Consider the following 21917-nt stretch of genomic DNA (forward strand, 5'->3'; position numbering starts at 1 on the left):
GCCCTGGAGCCACTCCCAGATTCTGCCCAGTACAGCACAGCAGCTGCCTGGGAGAGTCAGCGGACTGCCTCCCGCCCAGGCTTGGCTTCCGGGACAGCAGTTGAGTGAGTTGGAGCCCCCCCAACATGCTCTGTGCGCAGCAGTAGCTGGCTGCGAGAGAGCTTGTCTGGGGAGGGGGCAGCAGCAGCCTGCTCTCTGCTCAGGCTTGACTTCTGGGGACACGAGACGACTCTGAGCATACCCGGGGCGGGGAGGGAGGAAGGCGCTCTGGGTCACTTGGCCACTGTCTCCAGAAGCTGAACCTGGGTGGAGGGCAGCCTGCTGCTGCCACAGCCAGGTGCTCTCCCAGCTGCACCAGGCAGCATCCAAGGCAGCGTGGCTAGAAGAGGCTCTGGCCCTGACTCCGCCTCTTCTCTTCCAGCTCTGGCCCTGCTCCTTCTTCTCTCTGCCCGGGGCCGGGCCGACTGCTGGAGAGGCACTTGACCCTGCTGGAGGGGCACTTGACCTTTTGTGCCCCTCTCATGAGTCCCCTCAACAGCAGGTTCAAGCTTCACTTGCCATCAGTGCTCATAATTGTATTTTCTAAAAGGTAATTTTGAAATTATGATTTATAATAATATATAATAAAAAAACTACAAACCATGAAGAGACATGAAGCTCTTAGATAATGTAGGGTATGTCTAGATTGGAATAGTTAAACTGGCAAAACTTTTGTGCATAGAGAAGGCCTTAGAGGGTGCTACTGCAATGGTATAGCTAGTGTGTGCTTCAACAGCCCTGGGAATATTATGAGCATCTGGAAATACAGTGTGAGCAGATGAGAAAAGGAAGCACATGAGCAAAAGTTGCTCTTAAAAATTTTGCTAGGTTAATAACTGGATTTTTTCATTTATATTTGGGACATGCAGGAGACCCCTGATATATGGTTTGTGAGACCTCTTCCACCTTCGCTGCTGAAAGTGTTGGCTCTGGAAACCGTTTACCTTCTACCTCTCCGCTTGTGGCTAATGGATGAGATGATGTCTGACTTAACAACCTTGGTGGATGGATACTTAAATGCATATCGGGAGGGGTCTGCAGATCTGCTGGGGAGCACAGAGGTAGACACATTCTTGCTTGCAGAGAGCCTGTCAGACACATCCCAGAATTCCTTGCAGTGGCTCCTGTGATACTTGAAGGAATGTGGAAGCATCCATCTTGAAATATCCATCAATGGCTATTAGCCAGGATGGGGAGGGATGGTGTCCCTAGCCTCTGTTTGCCAGAAGCTGGGAATGGGCGACAGGGGATGGATCACTTGATGATTACCTGTTCTGTTCATTCCGTCTGGGGCACCTGGCATTGGCCACAGTCGGAAAACAGGATACTGGGTTAGATGGACCTTTGGTCTGATCCAGTATGGCCATTCTTATGTTCTTATGAAAGTGGTTCTGGATTGTTATTGCAAGACTCCTGATATCAGGAGGAAAGAACTGTAACACAAACCAGAATCAGCAGGGATGCTCAAAGGGCTGCTGACTTCAGGGAAAGAAGTTGCAATGCTTTTCAAAATGATCTTGCTACTCTCTGTGCGTACATTCTGGTGCATATATTCCTAGGCATCTGCGTTCCCTCTCCTGTCACTACATTCACTAGCACCTCCATAACCCTCTCTGTAACAATTCTCTTAGACGCATTCTCCAATTTGGTTTCCCTTCATAAAAGCCCACCCATAGGCCTCAATCTTGTAAACATTTATGTGCATATAGTTAAACATATCTATGAACCGTCCCATTGAATGGGACTCCACACATGAATAATTAAGCACCTGCATAAGTGTTTGCAGCATCAGGGTCTTCATTAGTATTTTATCCCTGGTTTACAGTACTAAAGGTCTGAGTTACCATCAGCACAAATGTCAGTAGAAACCATGTAATTTGGGCCTGGGATCAAAGGTTTAAAAAATGTTAGTCTTGGATATGTGAGTATTTTTTAAAAGTATGCAGAATTTTTTTCTTTCAGTGTATAATTTTAGAAGCCATTGTTTTAAAAAGTATCATTATAATCTTTAAAATCTTTAATATGATTTATTTTGGCTTTTGACTTGTCCCCTGCATGAGAATCACTTTGGGTCAATGAGGTTTTTTTTTCCTTAAGCCTCATTAGAATCTCTGCATTGGATTCAATATCTGAAGGGTATGTCTGGAATTAGACTCACTGGAGAATTCAGATGATAGTGATTGGAAAGGACCTCTAATCCATCCTCTTGCATCACTGGATCGCACTTCAGCAGGATTTGGGTCTTGGAATACCTACTCTTGAGTTAATTTAATTAGCTATTACTATTGTAAATAAGAAATGAGGCTGGGATATATCCACAGAGGAAAAATGTTCTAAAATTACTGATAATATTCTTCTGCCCCACATTTAAATGGGAAACATGAGACAAGGAATAATAATGTAGCTCACTTTTAAGAAGGAGACACGATCTAAACTTTTTCTGGTCTGGCCCCAATTCAACAAAGCGCAAATTTAAATCCTATGGGACTACTCATATGCTTCATCCAGTAGATGTCACTGTTGCGTCACAGATGAAGGGGAAGAGGCCATAATAATACATTTTTTCTTGTAAAGGTGACCTGCAAAGGAAGAAAAAGGTGTCCATAGTTTTTCAGGAAAAATAGGTCTGAGGGGACCTGAATTTCTAATGTAACATACATGCCAAAAAAGGGGGTGGGGGCAAACCCAACCTTTTAGACCATTGTTATTTGTAATAAAGAAGCAAAAAAGCATAAATTTATTTTCCCCTCCCCACCAGCTCACCAAAAAAAAAAAAATGTTTGTGGGTTACTCCGATGGAGTATCCATACTAACAATGGGTCAAATCTTGGGTTATAATCCATTGACGCTATAGGATTTAGATTGGGAATTAATCTGGCTGTGTTCATTTAAAAAAATCCTTACTTATTTTTTTTTAATTGCTGTTAAAATCTAAATAGTTCTTACATTTGATGATCTATTTTTCTTCACACTATCTGTTTCCTTTTTAAAAAACTTCTCATCTGGAACAGTGAAAATAGTTGGTTTCACTTCTGTTTCTGTTTGGCATAGTCATGCCAAACCCACGAAAAACCCTCAGAAATTGGACTTGTTTTTGGCTTAGTTGTGTTGCCGGCACCCAGTGCCGAGAGGCTGAACAACAGCTTGAGTGGTTCGTTACCCGGTGTGCTACACCCAATAATCACAACGGGGTGGAGAAGCAGAAAAGTTTATTTGAAGGTTCAAAAAGGTACAGGGAGAATAAAATCTCAAATCCTGCACAACAGAGCAGGAAGTTACACAGGCTTTTATACATCCTTTTTCCCAGCATACTTATCCAATAGCAAGCTGCTCCAAGTATCCATATAGCCAGCCAATCCAGTTCCCAGCTAGTTCCCTGATTCTCTGTATCATTTGTTAAACTATACATAAAGCTGCTTTATTCAGCATTGTTCTTCCATATCTCCCCTGTTTGGCCTTGCTTAGTTTCAGGCAGTCTGACTCTGCAACATACTGTTGCAGATTCTCAGCATAACTGCTGTGTGTGCCTCCATGCGGGGGGGCCAAGGACACTTGGGCCTAGCACGCAGAGCTGCTGCGAGTGCCTCCAGGCAGGAGGGGGTGGGGCAAGGACACAGGGGCCTAGTGCGAGGGGGCTTCATCGACACTTGTGGTCTTCCATCCCCTCGAGTTACCTAGTGGCCATGCCCCAGTGTTCCCAACAGTTGGCTTGTGAGTTGCTTGTTGGCTAGTTTTTGCCTTGTAGCTTGTTTGGCTGTTGCTTGTTGTAGCTTGTTGCTTCTTTTTTTTTGATCAGCTCCTGGCAAGCAGGGGCAAGGGGGGGAGAGAGTCGGGGTGCACAGTGGGCCCACCACAGTCCCAGACTGCATGCCGGGAGGATCTAGTTACATAGAGTGTTGGGGTTCTTAGGGATTGGTTTGTTTTGGCCTTGTTTTGAAACGGGATTAGCTTGATTTTTGGCTTATTGTGAAAGTCGGGGTGTTTATTTACTGCGTGAAAGTTGGTAACTGTGCTTTCAGCTACACTTGCACTAGCAGAGGTAATCTCAGTGTGTGGGGGAAACAACTAGATGTTCACTAGATTATGGCCTTCTGTGAAACACAAAGTTGCACCAGTTTAAGTAAAATGTGTTTAAAAACTGATTTATTTAAATCACTGCAAAATCACTGTGCAGACACTTTTGAATTGAATTAAACTTGGTTCCTTAACTAAACTAAACCAATTTAGAAGTATCTGCTATATCCTTCCCCTTTGAATGTTTGAGTGCTCTCCCCTCCCCAGTGCAAAGCCTCACTTTCCTGCTGTTTTCAGTTTTGCAGCCTGAGTAATAAAGGGAGCACAGCAGACAGCTGTGGTCCTATAAGCTCCCTTTGTGTCTATCTCCTTCTTTGCTGGGTCCAAATATATCATTCTGAGATGCAGGATTTCTGTCCCACAAGTGTCTACAGCTGCCTCTGCCTGAGGAAGAAGAAACATTAAGCAAATAATACTATGAAAAAAGGGGAAAAGTTTATCTAGAGGCTCAAGGTGGCAGACTGCTGATTTTGCTGCTGGGACAGTGTGAACCAGCCAGCTAGAGAGGGGGAATTGGCAATTAAAAGCAGAACAAAGGAAGAGGTTGCTGCCTGGAGCTCCTGCAAACAAAGCAGTGAGGGGAAAGCAAGCTGCCATATTGATTGACCACATGCAAGCGGCTGGCAAGCAGTTTAAACCTGCACTGAGGGTCTATAGCCAGCAGAGGGAGGCCACATACAGGCAAAGAAAGAAGTCTGCAGAAGGAATACAGATAGTGCACTAAAAGGAGTTTCTCTGTGGAACTAAAGGTGTTCAGGAAGGTGAAGTCCAACAAGAGAACAAAGAAATGGCAACTTTTGTGGGCATTGCTGGTGAATTTGGTGACAATCCAAATCATGAATGGTGTTGTACCTCAAATGTTTTGAGCAATTTGTAATCTACAACACCATTCCAAATGAACGAGTTTCAACCTTCCTGACAGTGATGGGTCTGAAGGCATATAGACTGCTATTATCTCCAACTGTGACCGAAACTGTTACATCCACAGCATTTTTCTTCTACCACATCAATGATAGCAGAACATTACTGGTTCCATCAGGGAAGTGGAGAGTTGGTAACATAATTTGTTGCTGCTCTAAGGAAGTTATTTGTGCATTGTCAGCTTGGGTAGACATTAAGTGATGCCCTGATTGATCAGTTATTCTCTGGATTAAGCAGTGACCTGGTTTGGAAGAAGTTACTGATTGTATCAGTGCTTACATTCAAGAAGGCTGTTGAAGTATCAATTACAATGGAAACTGCAGTGAAGTAGTCTCTGGAATTTAGTGTGAACCAAGATGTTCATCTCATGAATTAGTGAGACAGAAGACTACAGGAACGGAAACAATTTCTGTGTGGCCATTGTGCCCAAACTACGCACACTGAGAAGGATTGCTGGCCATGCCAGTTTATTTGCAGAAAGTGCCAGAAGAAAAGAGACATTGCCATGACCTGTTGCTCAGCTCAGCAACCAACACAGAGTAACCATCCATCCAAGAAGACACCTATGAAGAGTGAACCTAAGAAAAGATGGAATTTGGGAATTCATAATGTGGAAAAAGATTAGCTCTAGTGACAGTGACCGAGACCTAGCATTACATGTGTTATCAGAAGCTGGAGTCAGCGATGGCATCTGGGTCATACCTTTGATCAAAGGAGTTCATACAAGAATGGAGCATGATATTGGAGCTGCCATCTCACTGATTTCTGTATTTACCTATCACCAGACTTTGTCACTAGTTCCTCTGGAATAAACTTACACGGTTCTGAAGACTTATACTGGAGAAAAGTTTGGTCCCAAAAGGGATACTCCAAGTGAAGTTTCAACTAGGTGGACAATCAGTTGTTTTACACTTACAATATGTGATTGAAGGAAAGTATCCACAATTATTTGGTAGATCTTGGCTTGAGACACACTCAATGTGAGTTGGACTGAGATCAAGGCGATCATGAAAGCATCTCAAAATCTTCAGGAAATACTTGACAGACATTCTAAAGTTTTTGAAAAAGAACTTGTACAGATGAGCAACAAGTCAGTGAAGCTCACTGTTAAGTGTGACAGCCAGCCAAAATATTGCCAGTGCAGAGTTGTGCCTTATGCTCTGAAGCCTCTGGTGGAGGCTAATTTGGACCGTTGAGTGAACATTGGCATCTTGTCACTGGTTTCACACAGTGAGTGGGCTACACCCATTATACCAGTGATCAAGAAGGATGGCTAAGGTCAAATTTGTGGAGATTTCAAAGTGATGCTGAATCCAGCTTTATGTGGAGACCAGTATCCACTACCTCCTATTGAAGATTTGTTTGCTACTCTTAGTGGAAGATGTTGTTTCAATAATTTGGATTTGCTCAACGCATAGGTTGCAAATAATAGCAAATAATAGCAAATAATCTCTACAAATAGAGATTGATGCAGCGTCTCACAATCAACACACATAAAGGTTTATTTTGTTACAACAAGTGGTTTTCTGGTATCACATCAAAACCTGCCCTGTTCCAGAAAGCCATGGATGAGATCCTGAAGGGACTGAATGGCATACAGTGTTATTTGGACAATGTCCTTGTTACAGGAAATGATCAAGAGTGCTTTTTTCAATTTATATTTGGCAACATTTTCTTTTGCATTCAGACCTGTCACAGTCTTTTTTGTAGAGACACAGGAAACCATGGCAGTCACTTCTAGAACAGATCACTGCAATGTGCTCTGTACAACTACTCCTGAGAACTACTTAGAAGGTTCATCTGGTACAGAATGACTGCCTATTTACTTCTCATTGGAAGGATGCTATGCTTGTGTTCCACAGATTGCACTGGCTTCGAGTTTGTTTCCGAGTGACCTAGCCCTAAATGTTTAGGTCCTGGCTTCCCGTCTCCCTGTAGGATACCTCAGCACTTAAGATGCTAGACACACATCCTCCTGGTCAAACAGGACAGGGCTAGTGACAGGACATTTTCAGTTAAAAGCGTTTTACACTAGAATTTACTACCACCACCATTCTGATCCAGCGGAGCCAAACCATTGACCTTCAGGCAAGCTAGGAGGCTTATCTATTTCTCTAGGCCTTTATGAGGGGGTGGTTAAGTGGGTGAGAGTGGATTGGAAGGAGAAAAGTTGTGGTCCTAAAGGGCTGGGTAGGTATTAATGTGACATTCTTTAATATGTATGTTTATGTTATGTAGGCACTTAGAGCAATGAATAGGGGATTTAACAATACATACATAAAGTCTCTAAGCCAAGACCACATGTCTGGGTTGCAAATGCTGTAGGGGAATTAAAAAAAAACAACTACTTCCATTGGAATTTAAATAACCAGAACATATCATGAGCATTTTTTAGATTGTTCTTACAAAAAATCTTATTTTTATAAGCCTAGATTTTTGGAGTCAATCTGATTTGACCTGTCCCTTTCAAAGGTGACATGTTAAAGGATTTTTTAAAAATTATTTTGCATTTTTCTTGCCACTTTATGATGCATAAGGATGGCCTGAAACTGCTTGCTTCAGATGTAACCAGTATTGGGGATGGTCTTCTCTAATTTAGCTGAAGGACCTGCTTGCTGTCTCTAAGCACGTTAGTGAACTTTTTGCACCTTAATTGAAAGGGTGGAGGTGTGAATATTTAGCAAAGATATCCTCCGTCCAGAATGCTAAGTTTACTTTTGTGACAATGTAGCCCTCTGTCCACACCCTACACACTATTATAATAAATGTTGAACAAACTATGCCTTGAGAGGTATCACCTAAAAACTCATAATTTGCTGGTCAGTGTTGTCCTGATAAAATGTGTGGCAATATTGTATGTGAAGTTATAATATTTCTCTGTATAATGTTGTTAACACATGTTCCAAACCACAGCAGAAGTTGGCAAACAGGTCTGTCTCAAACAAAGGAATGTGTGTGCTACTTAATTTGCATTTAAGTAGTAAACAGAGTCATCAAGCAGGAAGGGTAGACAAAGAAACTCCAAACAGGTGAGGAAAAGCAGCAGGGAACATCCTTCTCTGTAGACTTTTTGTCTCCAGAATCTCAGCTGGAAATGGTTTCCAAGAGGGGGACTGACAATATAAAAAGGAGAGACAGACACCCGAACGCACCCCTCCTCTCTGTCCATCAATTCATGTTCCAGAGGTGACAAAGAAGCACCTATTGAACTGGAAAAGGGGTCCTGGCCTAAGCAGTTTGGTCAGTAAGACTGCTGAGAGTATGTGGTGAGAAAAACTTTGCTTTGAATTTAACATAGTTTATGTTAAGCACCAGTTCACTTTACCTTTATTTTTCTTGTAACCGTTTCTGACTTTTATGCCTCATTACTTGCACTCACTTAAAATCTCACTTTGTAGTTAATAAACTTTTGCTTGTTCTAATCTAGCATGTTTAAGTTGAAGTGTCTGGGAAACTCTATTTGGGCTAACAAGGTGGCGTGTGCATATTATTTCTATTAAAGAAATGTGGACTTTATATGAATTTGTACTGCTTAGGAGAGGGCTGGGTAATTCAAGACATACATTTCTGGGAGGAAATCTGGGACTGGGAGTGTGTAGGGGTCACCTTGCAGTATGACCAAGGCTGATAAGAACACAGGTGTGGTTGGCTGGCTGCAGCACACACAGATGTAGCTGGGAGTGACTTGCATGCTGGAAGCTGGTTGTGAGCAGTCCAGGGAAGAGGCAACAGCAGTAAAGCATTATAAAGGGCACCCTAGGTTGGAGGACGGGGTGACATAGCTGCTCATTAGTCTGGATTGTCCCTGGGTATTGGAATAGGTGTTAGTTTAAAATCTGTTGGTTTTGTTTTGTCTAAAAATCCCTTTCCTTCCTAGTTGTTTGGTTTTTGGAGGGGAGAGGTTTTTTTGCGGGGGAGGTTGAGGGTTTTTTTCTTTCTTTCAGTCTTTTTTACTCTTATGGTATGGTCATTTCCTTAGTTCTCCAGTTCACAATAGGGAATTCTACCAACGCTTAAATGACATGGCAGTAAAAACCCCAGAAGCCACTAGAGCCTTGTCTAAAAGAGAGACCCCACCACCAGAGCAGCTGAACTGGTGATGCTGTCAGTGGGAATTTTTTTTACTACAATTCCCTAGTACAGAAAGGCTTTCAGGGTAGATCAGCCTAAATTTCTAATGTAAAAATGAGCAGAAGGATTTTTTTAAAACCTTTCAGTTCTTTATACATCATAAAGAAGCGAAAGGTACAAGCCCAAATATTTTTTCTGTGGTAGGTTGCCTTTAAGAAGGAAGTTGAAAATTTTTTGTGTTATTCCTCTCTTCCAGAGAAACTATACTTTAAATTTGGGAGGCATTATAGTAAACAATTTTAATGACAGGAGATTATTCTGTTGGGCTGTGACTTGTACAGAGGTCTTTCATGCTCTGCCTGTATTTTTTTTCTCCTTGTCTTTTTAATCAGACCTCTTGTATGGAGCTGCCAGAGGAGCTGCATCAGCTGGCAGATTTCCAAAAGTTGCGAAGAGAGACAGCATTAAAAAAGTACAAGGTAAATGAGGAGGGTCTCTTGATCAGACCACCTCTGGAATCCAAAGGAAAGAAGGCAGTGGAGGTGGAAGAAAAACAAGGAGAGGATAGTGGTTGGCTTTCTTCTAATGGAGCAGCCTTACAAAAGACATCCTTCCATCCCCAAGATCCACTTCATCAAAATTATGATGAGCAAAAGCAAGTGGTAGATCACTGGGAAAATAAAAAGTCTATAATTGGCTGTAAAAATCCACCCTTGGAAATGGAGGCAGGAGCAAGAGACTTGATCAGCTGGAACTCTGTATCAGAGAACACCCAAGCAACGGGGAAGGGATTCTCTCCAATGCAGAAACCTCACACACAGGCTGCTCAATCTTTAAAAGAAGAGATAAGTCTGTTGTTCATGGGAAACAAGGATGAAGACTTACTTTGTGCAAAGCAAAGCGCCATTGTGTCTGCCTATACCCCTCCAAAAATTAGCCGTTCTTTTCAAGATTCATTCCAGGTTCCACGGCAGCCCTCGCTTTCTGTACTGCCTCCTTGGCCAGTCCTAGAGACTGTTGGTTTGTGGCAGAACCCATCTTCGAAGATGACCCAGACCCACATTTCCCATTTCCCAGTAAGGCCAGAAAGGGAAAGGAATTCCGCTGTTCGCTTTGGCTTCCCTTCAGGTCTCAGCTCCCGGATGCCGGCACCAAGCCCTGCAGGAAAATAGCAGAATTATTTTTATTACTCTTTCAAAAAAAGAAAATATAATTGTCTCCACTGTCCTGTCTGTACAAGTGTCTTTGAGAATTTTTAGGTATTGGAGAAAAATATTTCATTTCTATGTTCCCCACTGGTTGAAATAGTTCTACAGAACTCTCACCCAGTTCTAGCAAAGTTTTTGTAGTGCAGACGAGGCCCTACTGTGGATATAGCTTGCTGGTATAGTTTATATCAGTTCCCTGAACAAAATAAGCTATAATAGCAAAAGCACTCTTGCGCAGGTATAACTGCATTTTACATAGGACTTTTGCTGGTATAAAAAAATCACATCCCTAAATGACATTACTATATCTGCAAAAGTTTCTAGTGTAGACCTGGCCTCAGTGTGACAACACTAATGTAGATTCAGCTCCATCATTTTCACAAACTGCTAAAGTAACTGAGCTGTGTAGCATGGGATTGTTCAAGATTGTCCATGATTTGGTAAATACATATATTTAAGTATTGCATGGTCAGCACTTTTGATATTTTGGAAGAGAAAATCACTTCATTCTGTTGGGAGTGCGGGGAGAAATGAGAAGGTTGTGTTGTGAAGTTTTGTGGCTGGTTGTCTCCAGTAAGATTTCACTGAGCACTAACAGTGTACATAACAGGAAGGAGGTGTGGTTCTCTGTCCCAAGAAGATTGCAATCTTTGGTCCCCTCATTCTTAGATTGCAGAGTTACATTAATGAAATGTGAGTCTGTTTCACTATCATATGGAATCCAGGGTTGGTGCTTTTGAATGTATAAAAATACTTGTTTGAGTTGTGTTGACTGGGACACAAACTGTTGAGTTATTGATTTCCAGTTGTCAGCCTGTGATGTATATGTGCATTTTTGAAGTATTATTGCCAGGGAAAACAAACTCCATATATTTTTACAAACAATACTAAACTAGCAGTTCCCAAATAGGACTTTCTTTTGGTACTGGCTTACTTTTTTTCATTGTTGTGTGGAAGGTGTTTCAGAGGTGGATTATGCTCCCTATATCAGTGCATTTTGGGGCTAAAGAGAGACAAGCTTCCACAAGTTCTCTGAAACATTTACAGTGCTCTGTATTTAAGAAAAAAAATCCAGGGTCTGCTGTCATGGTTTAAATAGAAAAATAAAATCAGTTTGAAACAAGCTTCTCAATTTTTTTAGTTTTTTAAACTTAAACTCAAGGCTCTGAAAACCAGACACTACAGAGTTAAGGTGAACATCCACCTAACCTTAACTCTGCCCTCTGGAGCTGGCACTGGGAATAATCTGAGTGAGCTCAAGCTGTGTTCATTATATTATAAGTTGCTGTATTGAATAATGGAGGGATGAGTTGGAGAAGTTTGGCTGAGCTGTGAGATGAGGCAACCTGGGGGGGGTCCTTCCTCTCTGAGGGGGTTTCCTGAGTGCTCTGCCTGACCCTTGCCCCATGTGTGTGATAAATGCATAATTCCCCTGCGGGTTGCAGTTTAGTATCTCTAGAATGGTGGCAGTTATTCAAGCACATACTAGCTTGCGTAACAGTAGCAGTGAAGCTTCAGCAGCAAAGGCTCTACAGCCCTGTCTGAGACCCTGGATACGTACTTGAGAATCTAGCTTGTGCTGCCACCCCTGCTAGGGTGGCTTCACTGCTATTGGTATTTGAGCTAACTAAATTAAAGCTAACTTGGGTATGTCAACTCATTCTTCAGTCACACCTGTTTGCAGTTGTCATAAACATACAGCTAAGAGTAACCTAGAATTCCTCCTTACCTGTAAGGGGTTAAAAAGCTCAAATAGCCTGGTTGGCACCTGACCAACAGGACCAATGGGGAAAGAAGATACTTTCAAATCTTGGGAGAGGGGAAGGTTTTGTTTGTGCTCTTTGTTTTGTGTGGGGGTTCTCTCTTGGGACTGAGAGGGGTCAGACAGAAATCCATCTTCTCCAACCCATCCCAATCCAAGTCTCCAATGTTGCAACCAATATAGGTAAACCAGGCAAGGTGAATTAGTTTATCTTTTGTTTTTCTTGTGAATTTTCCCTGTGCTTTATTCCTGTTTTCTGTAACTTTAAGGTTTTGCCCAGAGGGGGATCCTCTGTGTTTTGAATCTGAATACCCTGTAAAGTATTTTCCATTCTGATTTTACAGAGATGATTTTTACCTTTCTTTTTTTTAAATAAAATCCTTCTTTTAAGAACCTGAGTGATTTTTCCATTGTTCCAAGACCCAGGAGTTTGTGTCTTTGATCATTTTGTAACCAATTGGTTAGGATATTATTCTCAAGCCTTCCCAGGAAAGGGGGTATAAGGGCTTGGGGGGATTGCTGGGGGAAGAGGAACTCCAAGTGGTCTTTTTCCTTGGTTCTTTGTAAAATCACTTGGTGGTGGCAGCGTTACTTAAATCCAAGGTACAAGGGAGAATTTGTGCCTGGGGAGTTTTTAACGTAAGCTGGTAGAAATAAGCTTGGGGGGTCTTTCATGCGGGTTCTCACGTCTGTACCCTAGAGTTCAGAGTGGGGAGAGAACCCTGACAGCAGTGTAGACATACCCACAGCAGGGCAGGTCTTCCCCAGTTACTCGCTCTCTGGGGGGTCTGGAGGATCCCCTGAATACCAACGCACACAGAAGGCAGGAAGGGGGGTTAGGGCTCCACCCATTGCGGCTGATAGGAGGAGACTGGAGAGGGACTCATAACTCCTGGAGGTGCAACATCCTCCAGCTCCAGGCTCATATGGGGAAATAGGGAGAGGGGCTCAGACTTCCTCCAGAGGGGCAGGCCCCCTCAAGATCTTGGCTCACCTATGAGGGGAAGGGAGTAAGGCTGGACCCACCAAAGGGGCATTGATGAATCAGTGCTGGAACTATGGTATAATAATCCCTCAGGTGGAAAAGTAGACACATGCCCAGCAATCATTCTCCCATATCTGCACACGGCATGTGTAATTTATTATCTTTCAGAAAATAGAGGCTCTTCTAAATTAGCAGGGTGAATTTCCCGAAGAGAAAAATAACCCTTGACCTTGGCAGATAGTACCAACATGCCTATGGATCATTTTTAGATTTCTGCTAACCTTAGGGTTCATGTTTACATTGCATGCGTGTAGCTCCGGTTCCACAGACAGTATGTCCCCTTGAGCCACACATGTAATGTGAAAATGGAAGGCTGGAAACCCTCTTGGCTAGTCTTTCTGCATGTGTGCTTTTCAATTGCTTTGCTGTGTGAGTGTTTGGCATGTATATTCTAGAGAGGTAAACTGTTTCTATAATAAATATTTCAGCACTGCTTCCCAAAGGGGCAGCAGGTGACATGCACTAGCTGAGATAAATGTTGCATAACTGAGATCTGTTGGGGGAGGATCAGAGCCATGATTTGAGGCCCAGGGTTGTGTGTGTGGGTCTATTGGGGGGAATTGATAAACTATTGATATTGTGAAATGCTATTCTTTTCCAGGGCCTGTATTTCAGGAACCCCTTGCTCAAATGACCCAAAATTTAGACCACTAACCCTACTCCACATCCTCATGAGGCACAGCAAATTTCAAGACAATCTTTAAACAGAAAGGGCATCTGAACCTTTACTATAAGAAAGCCGATGCTGCACAATAATAAATTAAAAAAAAACATACTTCAGGGATCTTTCTATTAGCACACTCTTGATTGGATAGAAGTTTGAGGAAAAGTGGGAGGCACGATATTCAAGCAGGCCTTCCCTTGTTGCAGTGGGGGAACTTTGCATAGCCATATACTCCTAACTGGAGTTAGGTCGGGAGAAGAACAGAAGCCAATGAACTATGATGTCCAGGGGACTCCCAGAGCCATTCTCCCCTTGTTGCAGCGTGTGGACTCTATATGCATGCACACCTCATTGGATTGAACTCGGGGCAGGCTGGCACTTAGCACTGCATCTGCAAGGTTCTTTATCAGCCTTCACTAACCTCCACAACAACCAGGAGAATGGTAAATATTATCCCTATTTTAATAACAGGGAAGGTAAAGTGAAGAGAGGCGAAGAGGCTTACCCAAAACCAGATAGGAACTCTGCAGGAGATATACCATTCTTGAGACATTTACAAGTGCCTCAGTGGTTTATAATATCACTTGGCTGCAGCCCTCACTACCCACGATTTTAAAGAAGATAAAAAGCAGAGTATCTTTGTTGAAGAAAAAGGAGTATTTGTGGCATCTTAGAGACTAACCAATTTATTTGAGCATAAGCTTTTGTGAGCTACAGCTCACTTCATCGGATGCTCACGAAAGCTTATGCTCAAATAAATTGGTTAGTCTCTAAGGTGCCACAAGTCCTCCTTTTCTTTTTGCGCATACAGACTAACACGGCTGCTACTCTGAAACCTTTGTTGAAGGTTAGCTCAAACCCTTGGCTTGGGTCTTTCTAAGTAGTAGGGCCATATATTAAAGGTAGAAGCACCTTGTTAGAGAAACTCATAGGTGCGCTCTATAGCATAGTCACAAATAAAATTGTTTCTTAAGTTACATTCAATTCACGTTTATTAGAGCTGCTTAATACTTAGTATAAGATACTTTGTTTAAAATAAATACATCAAAAACCTGTAAGGAGTTTAGTATCATGGCAACAAGCCTGGTATAAAAACATAGAATGTGGTTTGTGATCCCTCTGTGGACTTACTTGAGATCATGGCAACCATGAATTAATTAGAAAATCCTAAAGTAATGTGACAACTGCAGCTGTTGATCACTCTTGTGTACAGAATATTTTGAATGTGGTCTGTACATATTTTAGCATAACCTGCATTCTTCCTGCTCAAAATCCTGAGTTTAATTAATTAATTGTTTACTAGTCACTTCAGGATATCCTTTGCCTCTGATGATGACAATTCCTGAAGCAACCAATCGTTCCTGAAGCAGTTGAGTGGCCCAGTTGTGAGACCAGATCCTTCATTTTGGCATACAGTAAGGAAGGACTGAAGGTGGTGTAGAATGGATGGGAAAGGAGTACAGGGAATATGTATTGCAGATATGATTAGTTGCAAGTAGGCCCACTACAAGATGATAGTACAGCTGGTCTGCTTTCTTCTGAAAAGGCACTAAAATGTGTGCTTACTCTAGTGCAGAGACCATTCTGGCTTCCGAGTAGCAGTAATAAAGGAGCTCAGCTGCAGTGTCTTGTCCAGGGATTCTAGAAATCCATTTGCCACAGAAAAATGCAGAATTTACATTTTTACAGAGTATCTTTAGTTTTTGCATTTTGTAAAAAAATAAAAACATTAGCTATTAACTGAATTTTACTGAAAGTACTGGTGTCACTTACTCAGTACACACAAACTTCCCCCTTTGTGGTTGATTTTTGAATGCGCTTTAAATTTACATAGCTAAACATACTCCAATAAACTGCTTCTGGTGTATAGAGGTTACTCAGTGGTGTTTAGGAGTTCATGTTTTAATGCATCTCAAGTTTCACTTCAACCTCCAGACATAATTAAAATTATGGAAAGATGCCGAACATTAAAAATCACCCCTTAACATTGTGTCACTGAGGTTGTAAAGGACAAATTTCACATTGATGGTGATATGCTTTTCTCTACTGTATGCAGCAAAGCTATAGATTATGTTTGAAGGCAGTCACTTGTAGAACACATGGAAAGCGCTAAACATAAACTGAATTAAAAGAAATGAAAACAAAAGACCTAAAACAGCGCAGCCATTGACAACATTAAAGAAACAATGCACTGTGACTGGATCATTCTATTAATTGTATTTTATTATGATTGATGGCACTGGTAGGTTTTGAACTAGCTTAACAATTGGAAATATATCAATAAAACATTGTGTTCAACCGATACCTATATATATTATGGCTAGAAAAACTAAAGTTCAGCATTTAATTTTAATTGTAGAAAAATGCAGATTTTAATGTTTTTTTATCCGAGAATTTTGGAGGTTTTATCACAGAAAACTGGGATCCCTGCCAATGTTCCCTCTATTTTTTGACAGGACGTGTGCAAAAACATTCTTCTGTGCAAATTTTTGTGTGCATAGTGTTTTGTTGTGTGCACGGGGTTTAGGATCTGTGTGCACACGGAAATGCGCACAGCTTAGAGGGAACAGTGATGCCTGCTTATGTCCCACTACTGCTACCCCAACTTGTCACCTGGCTCTTCCTACTATCCATCTTGCCTCACACCAAGCTCCTACCTATATATCTCAAAATCTATCACAATACATTTCTAGGAGACTTGATTACTCAAAGGATTAGTAACAAGATATAAAATCTTGAACTTCTGGTCTAGCGTTCATGTCCAGTTCTGATAGTTGTGAATTAAACTACTTGATGGGTTTTGATAGTTTACATATGAGTGAGTGAGTGAGTGATTGGTCTCAGTCCAGGTCTCCATAGCCAAATGTCTACATTGCAAATACTCCCATTAGCACATGTACTGGTTGCTTCAATAGCAGAGGCCACGGATTGAATGGGCCTGAAGACTGAGCTGCTTCTCAACTTGGTGGTGATCCCTCTGGATTGACACTGGTGATAAAACATGGAGAAGTCATTCTTCATGGCACAGATTGTCTCTTTATTTATATATTACCCAGCACAATGGGGCACCAGATCAGGCTTTTGAGTGCTTTCAAAATACATTTTCTACTACTACTAATTCTCCACAGCTGTGAGGCTAGCAAGTTGCCCTGGCACTTTGGTGTGCATCTTGCAGCTCTCAGTCCTGCCCATTATGGTCTTATTCAGGAGGGAAATCCTGTGCCCAGGTAAGGGGTGCGTATCTCTTGAATGCAGAAGGACCCCACTCTGTGCCTCCACCACATCCAGGAAGAGATGAGCATGGAGCAAGGTGCAGTTGCACAACTGGGGGGGGAAATCAGCAGTCACTTAACCCCGCTCATCGTTGCTGCCTGCCCGATGGGAGGGTGCTCCAGTTGGACTGCTGCAACTGCCCCTTGACCACTTGCTTGCGCCTTGTCACAGTGGGGGGGTGCTGGCAGGTGGCTGCTGCCTGTGCCTTGGGGCACCCTGGGGAGACGTAGGAGTCTCACAGAGGCCTTGCTGCCGTGGCCTGCAGCGGAGAGGCCCCACTAGGTCCCTCACCCGCTCCACGCGCACCCATCAAGCCTGGCCAACCACAAACACACGCCCCTTCCGACTATCAGACCCCGCCCCTCCTGATCCTAACCATCGCGAGGGTTTCCTCCTCCCTCACGCGAGATTTGCTGTCTCACCCCGACCACCTTGGCCGAATCCCTTCGGCAATTTTCGTCATTGCCAGGCTCTACCAATCGGACCTAGGAGCGCATCGATGAGCGCGGACCCCGCGCGACAAATGTGTGCGGGGCGGCCCCGGGGTGTGGACGCGGGGGCTGTGCGGCAGAAGCCGCCTTACGCGCGGGGCGGCGGTTGCGGGGTGGGGTTCGGGGTAACGGGTGGGCGTGCGGGGCTCGATTGTTTAGGCCTGGCCATGGCGCCTCTCCTCCCCCCCGCCATGGCTCCCCGTGTCCCTGCTCCTCTCCTCTCAGTGAGCGAAAGTGGCCGCCGCCGCCGTCCCAGCGCCCGCAGCCGCCGCCTCCTCCTCCTCAGCAGCAGCGCGGCCGCCATCTTGGCGAGGCAGGAGCTGAGAGGGCCCCGCGGCAGGAGACAGGCTGAGCCAGCCCAGGCAGCGCAGGGCGAGAGGCCGGGTGGAGAGAGCGGGGGAGCCAGCCCAGGAGACACCCCCAGCCCCCCGCCGCTCCCGCGCCGCAGCCGGGCCCGCCACCCAGGTGAGCTACAGCGGCGGCCGGGCAAGGGCACGCTCGCCCGGGGCGGAGAGCGCCTAGAGGCGGCTGCAGGGCCCGGCCAGGCCGCAGCTTCTCCCCCACCTCCCCCCCCAAGCAGTGGCCGCAGCAGCCGGGTCTCTTCTTAAAGGGGCAGGTCTCTTCTCTCCCTCCCCGGGGACACACCCCGATATCAGCGCGGGGGGAGGGGCCCCCGGGCACGGTTGGCTCTGGAGACCGCTTCGGGCCCCCCCGGACCCTGGAGGAGCTGCCCCTCGAGCGGGGGGAGGGGCGTGTGCGTTGGGCTGGGCTGGGCTGTGGAGCTCGCCGGGGCGATGTGTCCCAGCTTATACCAGGAAGGCCCACGTGCCCGGGCGCTGCACGACGCGGCAGCCGGGTGTGAGGTGTACTCACACTTGTCATGCACACGCGTAACCGTGTCACACGGGGGGGTGACAGCCGGCTCTGCGGGTCGGGCTGGTACCTGGAGCACACGTGCAGTAATCTTGCACGCAGATTACTTGCTGCTGCCCAGCGGAGGGAGTCAGGGTGCCTGGCACACCTGTATCTCGTACGCATCTCCAGTATTGTCCCATGGAAGTGATAATCAGTGCTATGTGTCCTAATGGCACTTGTAGCACCCAGATGCAATAATGTTGCTCAAAAACAAGGACTGGGGGCTGTTTCATATCTGTACCTATAAGCTCAAGGAATCGTATTGCACAATGGTGCTTGCCATTGCATGGCTAAAAGAGCTGGGACATGTGTCGTATGTATACTTGTAACATGCATTACCAGCAAAGTGGCACACTGACGTTTGCTGTTGTACAAGCTAATGCTTCTATATATACAGTTGTGTTTGCAGATAGAAAACAGTATTGTTAAAGACGGGATAAATACTTATATCCTGAGTTTAGTCACTCATAACTTTTTCTGAAATCTTGCTGTTAGGACAGTAGATGCAGAAAGGGGATTAAGTTTGTGTGTTTGGTTAATGATCTCCAGTAAACAAGTATCTATGATTTGATTATTATAATTATGGTTGCTGGTGAAAACTTCTCTACTGCTGTTCTTGACTATAGAATGTAAATCCATCCCAAACACACAGCTCCATAGAGACAGAGCCACAACTCTCAGACTAAATATAATCCACCAAACACCAACTGTGCAATGTCCAATTCGTTCACCCGCACACTGTAGCTACTTTTGTCATGGGCAGCAAGGGGGAGCTGTAACTGTCCTTTTGACATCACTGATGATGTGAATCATATTTGTACATTTTGCATGTCATCAAGTAATCTTTCATTTATCATTCAGGTGTCAAATTTCAATACTCTTTTTATTTTAGATCTTAGATATTTGTTCTTGTATCTTGGAGGAGTATGGGGTGTTTGGCAAGATGTGCATATTGAAATGTATATATGCATTTTATTTTAATGTGCAGCTGAATCAAGTTTCACCAAATTTTGTCAAATCATCAGATCTGAGTATTCCAGTTTCAGTATCTTAAGAATTAAAGGATTCTGACACGTTTGTAAAATCAGCTTTACATTGGCTCCCACAATGTCCTGTACTGGGCAGTGGTGGTTATGAATTTTCTGTATCATGTAAATATGTGACACAGTTCTTAAAATCCTAATCCTGCAATGAGCTTCATGTAGATGGGTCCCTGCACTTATGCGTTGGGTGGGCACAGAGGTTGGTTTATGAGGTACTCCATGCATATTTAGAGTCTTTGCTGATTAAAAGGTAAAATAAAATAAAGTTAAATATTTTGCTTATGCAGGTAAGTGCACAAGTCAGAAAATGTTGAATTAAGACTCATTGATCAAACTTAATTCTGCTTCCTTGCAAGAGTACATTACCATACAATCTCTAAGTGATTGTATAATATTTCTCAATAGTACAGCAATCTTTATCTTACTAAAATGATCCTATATAGTAAATTTTCATCTCAGTTATGCCATTTTCCCTTTGCATGCACATGGATATGTGAATAATGTTGTACTATTTTATACTAAAACTGTTTTTTATGGATATTCTTTTAAAAATTTAACAGTTTATATTTCCTTAATTTGAACAAAACTATATTAATACTGTTTAAACATTACTGTCATGTGGCTGTACATCCACCAACATTAAATACATTTTTTTCTTTAGTTTATGCAGTAACAAATTCTTCATGTGCTAATGTAGTGGTTCACAAATGAATTTTTACTGTGGACAAACATAGTGACAGCAAATTCATTGTGGCTGCATTTTTGGCAGTTTAAACTGTCATTAATATAATATTTTGTCATGTGATTATTTGGAAGTGTCTTGTAAATAAAATAATCAAGTGTGAAGAATAATATGTACTATTAATACTACAAATGTTACATGGGTTTTTATTAACTATATACATTTTAAAAAATTGTAACAATTCTCACGCTTCTTTTTGTAGTAAAGTAGTTGTAAATGTCAATGAACTTTTGTTTGTTTCAAAAGGCTCTTGAAAGGGAATTGTTCAATGTTTCTCTCTCTTCCAGTAGTGATGGCCACACTTAAAGTTCCTGGTGGCTGCATGCGGTCATGTGCTGCACTTTAGAATCACTGTTCTAGTGTATTCTTCATAAATAAGACTGCGATTTAGTTACAGAGACCTCTGTGACTTCAGCCAGCCCTGGCTGGGAGCTGCAGGGTCCCCTGCCAGCAGGTGCACCTCCTGCAGCTCCAGGCCACCACAGGCGGCAGGGGGGACACCCGCTGCTCCTGACCGCCACAGGCGGTGGGGTGATCCCCGTCGCTCTCTGGGCGGCACGGGACCCCCGCAGCTCTTCGCCTCTGTGGGCGACAAGAGGGACCTCACCGCTCTCGGGCAGGAGGGAGCCCCAGAGCTCCCAGCCTCCGTGGTGGCAGGGGGAACCCCCAGAGTCTGGAGCTGCCAGTGGAGGGGGACCCTGGAGTTCACAGTCCACCCGCAGCTGCCCAGGCTCCTTATTTTATTCTGGATATTTTTAGTAAAAGTCAGGGACAGGTCACAGGTTTCCATGAATTTTTCATTATTGCCTGTGACCTGTCCGTGACTTTTACTAAAAACACCCATGACAAAATCTTAGCCTTATTCATAAACAATATCTTGAAACTAAAAACGTTCTCGGATCAATATGTAATGAAAAAACAAGAAATGGACTGCAATGTGAGCTTGTTCTTAAGGTTTATAGAAAGGTTTTCTTTAACTCGCTTTTTGCCAATGTGTTCCCTGTGTCTCATTTATGTTTGCAAGGCAGTATTTTAACATTGTCTAGTAATTGGGGGAACAAGTTCTTACTCACTTGGTTATACTGTATAAATTCTATACCAAGCATACAGCCTGGCAAGCCTGTGTGCTGGAAATCTCCTTCGGGACTGGCAGAAGAAAGATCTTCTCTCCTCTAATGTTCCACAGCCAATATTCCAAACTGGGGTTGAAAATACCTCCAGGTTGGAATTGTACCCCAGCTATGCAGAGGGAAAGGCTGGTGAACCAGGATAACAACAGATGTCCTGAATTACCCTCAACATGCAACTTAATTCTCACTGTGTGGCAAGTGCACGTGAAGCCCCTGTAGACAGGTGCTTCAGGGGGCACAGAATGTGTGTGAGTCTTTGTGCAGGGGCTCCAGAAATCCAGTCCCCTGCCCTCTAGAGCTGGATTTGCCCCTTATTGAACAAGTATATAGTCAATTGCATTGCTTGATTTCTCCAAGTCACTTTTCTAGTCTGCGGTTTACATAGTTAAAGGTGGTATCTGTGTTGCTGGAAGTACTGTCAGACTTTTCTGTTTATTGGGTATATGCATATGTATTAAGGTTTTCTCTTATCCACTTGTGTGTATGTTTCCAATAAAACTGTCATACATGTTTGTAATTCCTTTTTATAATCTGTAGGA

The 21917-nt window shown here is 43.5% G+C and overlaps 2 protein-coding genes and 1 long non-coding RNA gene across 16 annotated transcripts in view; 2 read left to right on the forward strand and 1 right to left on the reverse strand.

The window, feature by feature from the left end:
- The window catches only part of EXD1 (exonuclease 3'-5' domain containing 1), a 35285-nt gene extending 22817 nt beyond the window's left edge, over positions 1-12468 (forward strand). For all 13 annotated transcript variants that reach the window (XM_073348714.1, XM_073348713.1, XM_073348716.1 and 10 more), the window contains 2 exons: positions 909-1100; positions 9498-12468. In XM_073348714.1, coding sequence (XP_073204815.1) covers positions 909-1100; positions 9498-10277 — 972 coding nt within the window. In that variant the 3' untranslated portion in view covers positions 10278-12468. The remainder of the gene's footprint in view (positions 1-908; positions 1101-9497) is intronic.
- A 3518-nt stretch (positions 12469-15986) lies between these two features.
- Positions 15987-18010, reverse strand: LOC140913058 (uncharacterized). Its single transcript, XR_012159459.1, has 2 exons — positions 17480-18010; positions 15987-16772 (listed from the first exon to the last, which is right to left on the reverse strand). It is a non-coding gene; the product is annotated as an uncharacterized lncRNA (long non-coding RNA).
- Positions 17672-21917, forward strand: part of INO80 (INO80 complex ATPase subunit) — a 131606-nt gene continuing 127360 nt past the window's right edge. Inside the window, exon 1 of one of the 2 annotated variants that reach the window (XM_073348740.1) lies at positions 17672-18013. The gene's annotated coding sequence lies outside the window, so the exon portion shown is untranslated. The remainder of the gene's footprint in view (positions 18014-21917) is intronic. The other variant, XM_073348739.1, reaches the window with a different exon arrangement.

The sequence above is a fragment of the Lepidochelys kempii genome, chromosome 6 (genome assembly GCF_965140265.1).
Source record: "Lepidochelys kempii isolate rLepKem1 chromosome 6, rLepKem1.hap2, whole genome shotgun sequence".
Taxonomy (NCBI): Eukaryota; Metazoa; Chordata; order Testudines; family Cheloniidae; genus Lepidochelys; species Lepidochelys kempii.